At 41.7% G+C, this 11950-nt stretch overlaps 5 protein-coding genes across 5 annotated transcripts; 3 read left to right on the top strand and 2 right to left on the bottom strand.

The window, feature by feature from the left end:
* The first annotated feature begins 180 nt into the window (after window positions 1–180).
* LOC110180446 (transmembrane protein 242) lies at window positions 181–1088 on the top strand. Its single transcript, XM_020948114.2, has 3 exons — window positions 181–445; window positions 520–761; window positions 819–1088. Exons 1-3 carry the CDS (start codon window positions 379–381, stop codon window positions 948–950), a joined length of 441 nt encoding a protein of 146 aa, XP_020803773.2. The 5' UTR covers window positions 181–378; the 3' UTR covers window positions 951–1088.
* A 144-nt stretch (window positions 1089–1232) lies between these two features.
* Kmn1 (kinetochore Mis12-Ndc80 network component 1) lies at window positions 1233–3009 on the bottom strand. The gene is made up of 2 exons (XM_020948113.2): window positions 1784–3009; window positions 1233–1727 (listed from the first exon to the last, which is right to left on the bottom strand). Exons 1-2 carry the CDS (start codon window positions 1959–1961, stop codon window positions 1369–1371), a joined length of 537 nt encoding a protein of 178 aa, XP_020803772.2. The 5' UTR covers window positions 1962–3009; the 3' UTR covers window positions 1233–1368.
* Reepl1 (Receptor accessory protein like 1) lies at window positions 1979–3428 on the top strand. The gene has a single exon (XM_020948135.2). It carries the CDS (start codon window positions 2426–2428, stop codon window positions 3233–3235), a length of 810 nt encoding a protein of 269 aa, XP_020803794.2. The 5' UTR covers window positions 1979–2425; the 3' UTR covers window positions 3236–3428.
* Window positions 3429–3470: 42 nt separating this feature from the next.
* On the top strand, window positions 3471–6049 carry LOC110180458 (uncharacterized). The gene is made up of 4 exons (XM_020948134.2): window positions 3471–3698; window positions 3799–4967; window positions 5039–5423; window positions 5485–6049. Exons 1-4 carry the CDS (start codon window positions 3588–3590, stop codon window positions 5929–5931), a joined length of 2112 nt encoding a protein of 703 aa, XP_020803793.2. The 5' UTR covers window positions 3471–3587; the 3' UTR covers window positions 5932–6049.
* e(y)2 (enhancer of yellow 2) lies at window positions 5975–6556 on the bottom strand. Its single transcript, XM_020948136.2, has one exon. It carries the CDS (start codon window positions 6423–6425, stop codon window positions 6105–6107), a length of 321 nt encoding a protein of 106 aa, XP_020803795.1. The 5' UTR covers window positions 6426–6556; the 3' UTR covers window positions 5975–6104.
* Between the last annotated feature and the right edge of the window lie 5394 nt (window positions 6557–11950).

Genomic DNA, 11950 nt, shown 5'->3' with positions numbered 1-11950 from the left:
TCGAATATCGATATTGTGAGCATAACATGCAATATTCGTGATTTTCGTGAAAACGCAGACACCAAGCTAGAGAAGGCCTCGAACCGATTGTGCCATCACATAGAACCGATGTTTTAACCTATCACAGGCCCTATCGATTGCTTTTCGACTATCGATACTGAAAGCACAAAACTAGTGGATGAATCGATGTTTTTTATTTCTGACAATACACTTCTAACAGCGATTGTACAGTCACAACTATGGAGTATCGATTGTTCAGGGCTATCGATATCCGCGGCCGGTGTTATTCTGCAGTCGATCAGCTGTGCTTTTGGGAATTACGACAATAAAAATAAGTAAAGTCAAAAACAAGGGCAGCCGGACGGGAATTAAGGAAGGATGAGCGAGGCCGGCCCCAACGCGGATGCCCTGGCGGCCGAGAAGCAGCGCAAGTTTCGCATTCAAGGTAAGTGGTTTCCGTTCCCGAAAATAAGACCTTTAATCCTCACACAGCGAACTCTTTCTTCCTTCTCCTTGCAGCCGCCGCTTTCCTGGGCCTAGTGGGCGGTGTATCTGCCCTATTTGGATTCTCACGCACCTTGGCCACTGCCAAGAAGGCCGACAGCAAGGTGCTACAGCAGGCTGGCACCCGCCAGGGCATCATCCTGATGGACGAGGGCGCTACGCTGGCCATGCGAGCCCTGGGCTGGGGCACTCTTTATGCTGTACTGGGCACTGGTGCCTTCTGCTACAGCTTCTGGAAGCTGAGTGGGGCCAAAGATGTGAGAGCAGGCGACGCAACGTTTACCCATTCCTTTCCTTATATTTGTTTTTTATAGTTTCAGGAGTTTCGCCTAAAAATGGGCAACGCACTGCCGCGTATCACCAAGGATGAACCGCCCGCCAGCCGCACCGACTTCGAGAGTCTCACCGACCTCATGAAGTACCTGGCCGCCTGGAACAAGGAATAAGGCGAATAGCAGCTCCAACTCAGCTCACACAACACACTGTTTAAAATATAAACCTAATGCCTAAGTAGACTAGAATGTAAACCAAACCTTTTGTTAATTTCAGTTCATACATACATATATATCAGTTTTCTTTATAAATATTTATGATTCTTTGAAAACTTCCACATGAGAGTGACAGAGAAAGCAAGAGTTAAACAAAGACCTGGTGTTCAAGTCAGAGTGAGAAGGAAAGTAAGCCAATCCTTTGATTCATCGGAAAATAAGGTAGTCCAGCTTAAGGCCTTATATTTACAATAGAGTTTTATTAAATTGCAGGTAAATGAAAAATGAATTTACAAAGAAATGGCATGATTAACAGCTGGTTAGAATAACCAAGTTTAAAATGTAAACATGAAAGTTATTGCAGCCTGGACAGTTGCTAGCTTTGCCGCTTACCGGCTAGATTCTCGTTGATGGCATTGTTGACCTTGCTGTTCAGCTGGAATTGGACATGTTCCGCCAGCTCATCCTGCAGAGCCACCAACTCTTGATGCTCCCCAAGAAATCTGGTGACTTTGTTCATGAACGGCAAGGAGCCGCGTATGAAATTCTGTAGATTGGGACATTCTTTGAGATAGCGCTGCTGTTCCTCCCGGGGCTCAAAGCTATACTGCCGTGTAGCGAGCTCCTTGGAGGATTTCACAGCCTTCGAGACCAGCGTGTACCACTTCTTCTCCTCCTCCTTGGCGAACTCCTGATGCTGCTGTACCTTGTCCACCATCGTGGAGTCTATCATGACTGTAAGAAAATGTAAATGAGTACTATTTCTGATAAATCTGAGCAACTGCACTTACATTCGTTCACATCCATGTTGAACAGGCTGACATGACTACTCCGTGACCTGCGGTGGTTCAAGGTGGCTTCCAGCTGGGCGGGCACATCATTCAGATCGATGTCCGAGATGTCTTCACAGGACTTGTTGGCCACAACGGGAACATCGGCCAAATAGGCGGCGGAGCTTACTCTTCTCATCTTTAATGTTCTTTTTTGGTAAATAAATGTTGCTTCGCGTCTCGGTTCAAAATTAGGGATGCAAAATATGGATATATCGATATATTTCCCACTGCCTCTAGTGGCCAGAGCTGCCACATCGATGTGGGTCAGACTAGCTATTTTCGCGGTGCTTCACTTTTTTAAACTGTGAATTATAACAAAGGTTTCTTCTGATAAAAATAAGAATAAAATCAATAATATTTATATTCAACCCATATATTTCATGGGCTAGGGAATATTTAAATTTGTATAAACTAAAATATGGAACAAGTCAGTCATGAACCATATGTCAAAACGAATTCACCAAATGTCAGACTTTCATAACAGCTTTTCGTCACAACTTTTTACGCAGTTAACGTAGACAGTCCTCTACAATAATTTTTCGTATTCCAATCAAAAATAATATTTTTCCAAATTAAGTAAAAATATAAAGATATATAAACATGTTTGGCAATATTTATGAAAACGTTTTGCGATTTGTCTCACTGACGGCAGGATGTTTCTACCCGGCTTTTGTTTCATACAAGCTCCTGAACGCCCAGCAGCTTCGCCTTGAGAACAATGAAATCACTGATAATATGAGTATCTGGCTGACCTATTGGATCGTCTACGGTGTCTGGGCTATGGTTGATTTTTTCACCACTGGCCTTGGGACTTGTATTCCGTTCTTGGACGAGATGAAGCTGATCTTCGTATGCTGGCTACTGCCAACGATTGGTGCCGGCAGTCAGGTGATCTATGACCAGTTCCTGAATTCTTTCTTCAGCAACAACGAGGTAACCATCAAGCATGCCCTTTTCCATGCATCGCTTGGGGTTGTTGATTTTCTGGACCGGATGCTGCGTGCTTGTTTAAGATATATTATGGGCGTAGTAGATGATTATCTGCTAACACGGGGCTTGCCCGAAAATCCTGCAATCCCGATACGACCGCCTAGAATCGACGACTATTTTGCTAAAACGCAGCTGGAAAGGGAGCAAAAGCAAGCGAAAACTGAAGATCTGGCCAATACCATTGAGAAAGCACTGGGCGAAGAGACTGGAACAGACGATGACAAATTATCGATAAGCAATTCGATAGAGCTGGACAAAACCGAGTCTGATGAACAGCTTTTCTCCGATTGCCATACGAAACCCAAAACAATGCCAAAACCAATAAGACGTAAGCTTCCTGCTGTCAGTAATCAGGCAATGGATATTAAGACTGATCCCAATCCAAATCAATTTGTGGTATTAGCCGGCGAATCTGAATAATAGAAGTAGTTTTTTGGATATTATAAGATTTTAGTCGACGGAACGGAAATGGAGAAGTAGTTTCCAGTAATCGATCTTCAGATTGAGCTTAACCATGGCTTTATATCCAAATTCTAAATGTTTATTCACTTTTTTAAGCCCCCCGTCAATATGTTTGTTAATAAAAATAATAACCTTTCATCGGCCAAACCAAGCCAATGTCTTTTTCTAGCTAGTTTTTTTTTTGCGCATCTCTGATTTTCATTTCGGCCCTCGGGCACGATCCGGCAACGCCAGCGCCAACAACTCAGCAACGAATCAAAAACAGCTGCGCTGTTTGCATTTAACGCGATTTGTGTCTTCATTTTATGAGATGATATGCCGACTCTGTCTGGAGGATGCTGAGCACGGTGTGCCCATTTTCGGGCAGGAGGCGGCGGCCATGCAACCGGCTCTCCTGATCGAGCGGCACCTGCAGCTGGTGGTGAGTTTTTTTTTTCCCCCCCATAAGAAAAGAAAGGAAACCCTTTTCATTCGCTGTTCTCTCCCGTTCCCTCCTGTCCCCCCTCCCGCATCCCTTATAGTTGGCGGCCAACGATGCGGTGTCCACTAGCCTGTGCAACCGATGCTGGCAACAGTTGGGCGACATCGAGCACTTCTGCGCCATGGTGGCGGAAAAGCAGCGCTCCCTGCACCGCTCCCTCCAGCTGAAGACGGAGATGCCTGAGCTGCCGGAGCTGGCCGACCCGGAGCCGGAGCCTGCCATGGTAGTGTGGAATACGGAGACGCCTATGGAGCCAAAGCTTGGTTTCGATGGCGACGATATTAAGGATCATATACTCTGTGAACCGGTCATCGATGCAATGTCCGCTGGCGACGACAAGGACAGTGATTATGGCGACACCTTTGAACCGGATTTTGAGCCTTCGGGCTATCAGTCCGAGGGCGAACTAGAGCCCAAGCCAGATCCGGTGAAGCCACGGCGCAGGGGCAGGCCGCGAAAGACACCGCTGCAGCAGACACAGCAGATCATCAAGCGGAAGTACGAGAAGCGGAAGCAGCCCAAGCCCAAGATTGCCAGCGAGCTGTCACTGCGCGAATCGCGGGCACGTTTGAGGGAATTGAAGCGCACCAGCACCGGTGGCAGCCTTGATGCCAACGATACCGACGACGGTGAGGATGAAGATGAGGACGAGGAGGAGGAGAAGGAGATGATGCCGACGGATGTCGAAGGTGTCGAGAAGGCCAAACCCAGTGGCGGTAAACGTGGTAGACCGAAGATCAAAAAGGAACCGGGCGACGATGATAACGATCCGTCAGACCCACCCGTCAAACGCAGCAGCATCAAGGAAATGGACGACTATATAGCCGCCAATGTGAAGCTGGACTGTGCCCTGTGCGCCGCACCGCTGGAGGACTTTAACGATCTCAAGCGCCACTTCCGCGTGGAGCATGACTGCACCGGTTTCGTCAAGTGTTGCAACAATCGATACAAGAAGCGGACACTGTATGTGGACCACCTGCACTGCCACAAGGATCCGCAGTACTTTAGCTGCCAGAGCTGCCGCAAGAACTTCCTCAATCGGAATAGCCAGGTGATGCACATGCTGCGCTTCCATTCGCAGCAACAGGAGCTGGTCCATCAGTGTGCCATCTGTGAGGCGCGTTTCGCCAAGAAATTCCTGCTGACCATGCATCTCAAGGGCCACAAGGGCACCGAGCGGCCCGAAGTGTGCGAGGATTGCGGCAAGACGTGAGTGCTACTGTCCAAACATACCCATGGCTAATCCCATATGTTTTCCCTTTCGGGTTTATCCCCCACAGATTCCGCACCAAATTCGAACTGAGCGCCCATGTGAAGCGTATGCATGCTGCTGACTTTACGCCCATCATTTGTGACATCTGTGGAACGCATTTCCGCTCGAAGGCCAATTTCCTGATACACAAGAAGGCTCTGCATCCGGACGGGCCCGTGGCGGAGGTGCAGTGTACCCTGTGCGGCCGCTGGCTGCGGGACGAGCGGAGCCTGCGCAAGCATCTTGCACGCCACGATGATCGCGACGGCGACACTAAGTACCGATGCCTGCTCTGCAATGCAGAGAAGTCATCCCGTGCCGCACTCAGCAGCCACATGCGGTACCATCACTCCGCCAAGCGGCACAAGTGCAGCCTTTGCGACAAGGAGTTTAAGCTGCCGCGAGCCCTGGCCGTGAGTATTGATTGAAGATTATTGGTTGCATATTCCTCTCTTTATCTGTTCTGTTTTGCAGGAACACATGGCCACCCATACGGGCATCGATCTATACCAGTGCCAGTTCTGTACGCGCACCTTTAAATCGCATGCCAATATGCATAACCACAAGAAGAAGATGCATCCAAATGAGTGGGTGCGCAAGTACTCACAGCCCAGCAGCAGCATTGCGAACAGCAACATTAATACCACCACCACCACATCCTCAGCCCTGGCTAGTCTGCCTCCGCCACAAGCCCAGCAGCAGTCACAGCAGCAGCAGCAGCAGCAACAGCAGCTACCTCCTCCGTTGTCAGCACCACAGACGACTCTGGCGACGACAACGACGACGACGGGAGGTGGTGTCCAAATGCTACCCGGCATGGGTGCACCATTGACCATTGTACCCAAGACTCTCATCGAGATACCCGATCCCGAGGGCTTTGACTTTGCCAGCAACAGCTCCGTATGCCCCACACCAGACTGAATATGTGTGTGCTTGAGCGCGAGAGAGAGAGAGAGTGAGTGCGTGTGTGTGTATCCATTCCCTGGCCGGGATTTATGTATAAAATCGTACAAATAAACTTGAGTAATTAAACTGTAAATATTCCTTTAAAAGTCCTGAATTCCAAAGGAAACATGCATGCAGTATTTGCTAGTTTATGGCTCATCCTCTGGCTCCTCAACCTCATCGTCATCATCCTCGTTCTCGTTCTCCGTCAGAATGGTGCGAATTTTCATCAGTAGTTCCTTTTTGACAGCATCGGGGACCAGAGTGCGGGCTTTGGGTGTCACCTCCGATACCAGCTGTTCCACGGTGAAGCTATTGTTGGATCCCTTCTCCATCAGAATCGTTCGACATAGCAGACGCACCTCGTCCCGCCAGCCGCACTCCGTTAGCCGGCTGCACAGCAAATCCTTGATCTTCGAACGGTCGCCGGTCAGCATGGTGAATTGGTCCACTGCATTGGAGACGGTCATTGCCGGCGGCAGGGCGGCAGTAGAGTGGGATTTCCCAGGAAAATCGTATATTTATATATATAAAAACTATTTCTCTTGGCTTGAGTGTGTTAGCCGGATTTTCCGTTTAAAATGACAAAAGTGATGGGAAGAAGAGCGGATTTTAACCATAGCGACAAGCTGGTCACACTGAAGAACTTGGCAAATAAATTTATTTCCATTAAATTTCTTACAAATTAAATACAAAATAAATACTAATTAAATAAAATGTGTACTACTTGATTTTTTCCTATATCACAAAACGCCTTCTTAGTAAAACTTCTTAAAATGTTTAACACTTGTATATATTTATAACAGTTAAAGTTTTAATATAAAAGGTGTCCAACTTTGAATTAAATATGTAATACATCTCCCTGTAGGCTGAGTTAAATTTTTAGTTTATCACATTTAAAGAATTTTCCATTATAAATATTAAACTATACAAGTTTTAAAGTAATAATTTAAATCCTATTTTAACTTTAAAAATACAAGTTAAACCAAAACAGTCATAAGAGGTGAGAAACTTGTCTTTCATTTGAACTTATTTTCATAGCGCCACCTGGATAACAAATTTAAGAGGATTTCTGTAGAGAAAAAGAGAAATTACAATCTCTTTCCTGGCTTTGGTACTCTTTCGTTGTTACGCTCTCGTTCACTCAGTTAGCGTCATGGTAGAATTATACAAGGTAGTCTCGTCGGCAAAAGCACTCCGCTATTCATTACTCACAACAAGTGCGAGTGAGAGGAGTCTGCGTAGTAAGTGCGAGTGAAACGACAAAAGAGCTTTTAGTTTAGCCCTTAGATGGGCCATGGGGGTTAAATTGTTCATACATAGTAAAAAGAGTTGAAGTGTTTTATAACTTAATTTTTAATAGTTTGGAATTTGACATTAATCTTTGTTTTTGTTTTTGTAAAGCTATTTTTTTGTTTAAATTCTTAATTTTAAAATATATCCGAATCTTAAAGTAAAATTTTTTTATCTAAATTAATGTTTATGTTCTTAGCAGAACGACATCGCACACAAGGGTTAATAGTAAGAAAAAAATCGTCCGCACACAACCTTTCTGCTTGACAAACACGAACGCACTGAAAATAAGCCGAACGGTTAGGCAGCCGACGAGACTACCTTGTATAATTGTATCATGGTTAGCGTCGTGAGAGCCGACGTCCGAGAGAGCCGGGTTCGGCTTTTGCGGAAACCTATAAATACAAGTGCAGCGTGCCATTCGAAAAAATTTTTTTCTAAAAATTTGTCGCGCGCTTGAATATCAAAACGATACTTCCGTTGTGAGTTAAAAAATCCTACATCTTGCCGGGGAAAAGCTACAACAAAAAAATGATTTAAAAACAAACAAAAAATTAATTAAAACACCTTGCTATTTTTTTAACGTTTTTTATTCTTTGGCGGCCAGCAAAGAGTTGTGTGTGTGTGTGTTGTTCCCACAAAGATTGGATAAATAAAGTGGAAATTCAGTGGAAAAAGGGAAAAACCATCGCCCCCGCTCTCGCTCTCTCTCTTACTCCCTCCCGCTCGCTCTCTCGCTCAAGTGCATTGCGTGTGTGTGTGTGTGTGTGTGTGTGCCAAAATGACAAGTGCAAGAGGAAGATGCAACAAAAATTAAGCTTAAATAGCTAATTAATTAATTAATTGTTATTAACCAGAGATTGGAGTTTCGAAATAAATTCTCTGTGCGAGTTGTTTTTGTTTTCGTGTGACTCTGTGTGCGTGTGACTCTGTGTGTGTGTTGGTGGATTTTAAAAAAGAAAAATTATTATAATAAATATAATTACATTTTTTCCAAATTTTTCTCAAAAAGCATTTGACATTTTGGCCTCACTTTTTATAATAAATTTTTTTAATACTATTTTTTACGTGCATTTGTGTGTTGCAGCTGACGTTTTCCCCTCATCCTCCCTTAACAAAGAAAAAAATGAAGGAAAATCTAACTAAAAAAGCCGGAAAATGAGGAAAAGCAAATCAACAGCTGTTAAGTCTTGAATCAACTAAAAAAAAAAAACAACCGGCAAATTTTACATTAATGTGAACAAAAAAGAGAAACCGTGCTCAATCAAAGGCTTTTCAAAGCCCCCAAATAAAAAGCCCACAAAATATACAAAAGAAAAATAATATAAGCAGAGCTTGTGCATTTGTGTGAGTGTCTTACAACAACAAAAATAAAAATCAAAAAATACAAAAAAGATATGAAAAAGTGAATCCCAAACAAACCACAAAAAATAAAAAAAATTAACTTCAAAGGGAATTTCTTAGAAAACAAAAAAGGGAAAAGGTGCAGTGCATTTGCTGGCAGAGCATGGATATCGCCCCAGCCCCATCTTCACCGCAGCAGCAGCCATCGTCATCGGTATCGATATTGACTATCGGTTATCGATCGCTCCCATCGGTATTCGCAAACGCTGGCCGCACTAAATGAGCGCCAGCCGAATGCCACAAAGATGCCACCGCTGCAACGGGACCAATTGAAGTGAGTACCCAAAGCCCCCCACCTCTCCCCCCCTCTCTGGCAAGGATATAGCCCCTGAGATATATCCCCATGACTTTTATATACATACTTTTCATTAATCGATATGGTAAAAAATTAAATCGATAATTTTAAAGGAGGTTGTTACAATAAATTCTCATATTTAATATCGTAATAATCGATTATTACATTAAATTTTTAATAAAATATACAATTACATCGATGATATTTAAAGAAGATCACGAAATGGAATTTTTAAAATGATTGTTTTTATAAATAAATTATTGAATTAAATTTATTTTAAATTATATACCCCTGGTGGCTATTACAATGTTAGTCAGAAGCTTGAAACTCAGTGAAGGAGTTATTTCCGACCCTATAAAGTATATATATTCTTGATCAGCACGATCAGCCGAATCGATCTAGCTATCTCCGTTCGAAAATTTTTTTTTTTTTTCAAAATTTAATAAGGGGCTCCATCGTTAAAATTGTCAAAAAATGTATAAAAAATTTTAAAAAATTAAAATTTTTAATTGAGTATAAAGATTTATTAACCTTATAAAAACTAACATAGGACAGATTTCCGAATTGAAATTAATTAATTTTTGGCTGAGTTATGAATTTTTTAATCTTTGATTTATTAAAAATATTTGTCATATAAATCGATAATTTTTATAGGGCAATTTTACCGAAAAATCTAATTTTAAAATATTCATAACTTGGTCAATAAGGCCATAAATGTAATTTGGAAGGTAGTCCTATGCTAGTTTTTATTATATTAATAAATCTGCATACTCAATATAAAATTTGAAAAAATTCAAAATTTTATCAATTTTTAAACAATTTTAACGATGTTACCCCTTATAAAATGTCGAAAAAATTGTTAAAATTTTTTTTCCCCTCTAAGATGGCTAGATCGACTCGCCTGCTTATGCTGATCAAGAATATATATGATTTATAGGGTCGGAATTGACTCCTTCACTTAGTTTTAAGCTTCTGACTGAAATCATAATACCCTGCAATAATAAATAATAATTTTGTATTATTAAAAAGGGTTCCCAAAGGTCATTAAACAAATTATAAAATCAATTACAAACTACTACAAAGTTTAAGTTTTAATAAATAATATTAAATGGAAATTGCCAAAAACTTTCACAAACTCTGGCCCACTTTAACTGCCTCTTTTCCTTTGATATTCTTTAATATCCATTTAAGTTAGTTATTTATTAATTAATTGTGGGAAACTTTGTTCAGTTAGGCAAAAGTTTATTTAATTATTTAAGCGCTTAAATGGTTAAAGGAATTTTTGCACAAAAATCGCTCAACACCTTTTTGGGCCTCAAAATGATGGCATTATAATTGGCCGATTATGCGGCTTGTACGTGTATCTATGTGAGTGTGTGTGTATTATAGACTGGGTTAAGTTTAAGGGTTTAAAGGGGTGTTTGTTTGGTGGGTGGTGTATGTGTATATTTTTTTTTTATTTTTTGGGTGGCAAGAACAAAGCCCAGTTCGTTGGCCTGGCCGAGATATGTAACTCCAGCAGAGTTGGAGTTCGAGTTTCGAGCTTCCAATTTCGAATTTCGAGTTCCGAGTTCGCCGCTCTCTGTTTATGAATGAAACGCAACGAGGAAGCGCGCGAAAATTCAACCAAAAACAACAACAACAGCTTGGGAGAAAGAGAAAGAGAGTGTGGAGGGTGAGAGAGTGAGCCGCAGCTAAGAGAGTCGAACGAAAAAGAAAGAAGCAAAAAAAAAACAAAAACAACAAAACGTACGAGCGCGCGCTCTCTCTTCTTTTGCCTTCCCCTCTTTCTCTCCCTTTCTCCCGCACGCGAGCGAGTTCATTGAACTTTGCTATTGAAATTTTTGGGAACGCACTCACACACACACACACACACACGCACGCAGCGCTTATTTACACATTGATAAACAATCGCTGATGCTGAAATGTCGATGAAATGACTATGATTTCGATGCCACAAAAAAAAAATTAATAAATATGAAGCACTTTGCTTTTGGGATACCCTTCCGGCTTTCTCTCTCAGCCAATTTCTTTACTTGTTATATGGTTATTTGATTTTTAAATACAATTTGAGTAGTGTTTATTAAAATTAATACGCTTCTAGATATTATTTAAAAATATTCGATTATTGGAATGATATATTGAACATTTTTGTATAATGCTTGGTATCGAAATAATCGATTATTTCAACAAAATTTCGATATATATATATATATTTCAATACATTTCGATACCTTTGATAAGAATTTTCGGAAGTTTTAAAAGTCCTTAGGTGTACTACCTATATATCTATAGATACTCTCTATATCTATATGTATTTTGCCTTGAAATAGTTCTAGATACAATAACTATGTAATGGAAATGATACTGGAAAAATAAAATAGAGGAAGTTTTTTATATAATATTTATATAATTTGTATATTTATATATATTTATAATATATATTTTATTTGTTATCAATTATTCAAGTATCCTACATGATTAAGTATTAATTAATTGATGATTTTCTTTGAGTATTATTTTATTTCTTTGATATTTAAGATATATCTTTAATAATTTATATATTTTTGAAATAGGGTATTTACAGTTCGTTTTTGAATCTAAATCATGACGTTAGTGGCTTGGTTTCTTCTTCCTGGTTGGGTGTTCGCTCTGCTCATGTGAGTATGAGTGTGAGTTGGGGATGTGAGTATGAGTGTGAGTAGCGGGTGGCTTGTTGTTGTTGCTGTTGGTGTAATTGTTGTTGTTGTTGGTGAAACCAAACGCACGATAACGACAAGCGCCTGGAACTTGGCGGTTGCTCCTCTGCTCTATGGGGACTGCGGGGGGGGCGAACCTGGAGACTTTGAAGGAGAAATCCAGGGGGAACCCGGGGAAACTTGGGGTGCTCCCAGAGGGTGTGTGTTGGTGTGTGTGTGTGGCGAAGGGAGGTTAAGGTCTGGGCATTGTTTTGCTTTTGCTTGATTCCATTGCGTTCCTTGGTTTACGAGCTGACGCCGCCGC

Source organism: Drosophila serrata, unplaced genomic scaffold (genome assembly GCF_035046125.1).
Source record: "Drosophila serrata isolate PLE 108 unplaced genomic scaffold, ASM3504612v1 contig_276, whole genome shotgun sequence".
In the NCBI taxonomy this organism is placed as follows: Eukaryota; Metazoa; Arthropoda; class Insecta; order Diptera; family Drosophilidae; genus Drosophila; species Drosophila serrata.
Note: the sequence above shows the minus strand (reverse complement) of the source record. Positions and strands in the feature narration are given on the sequence as shown.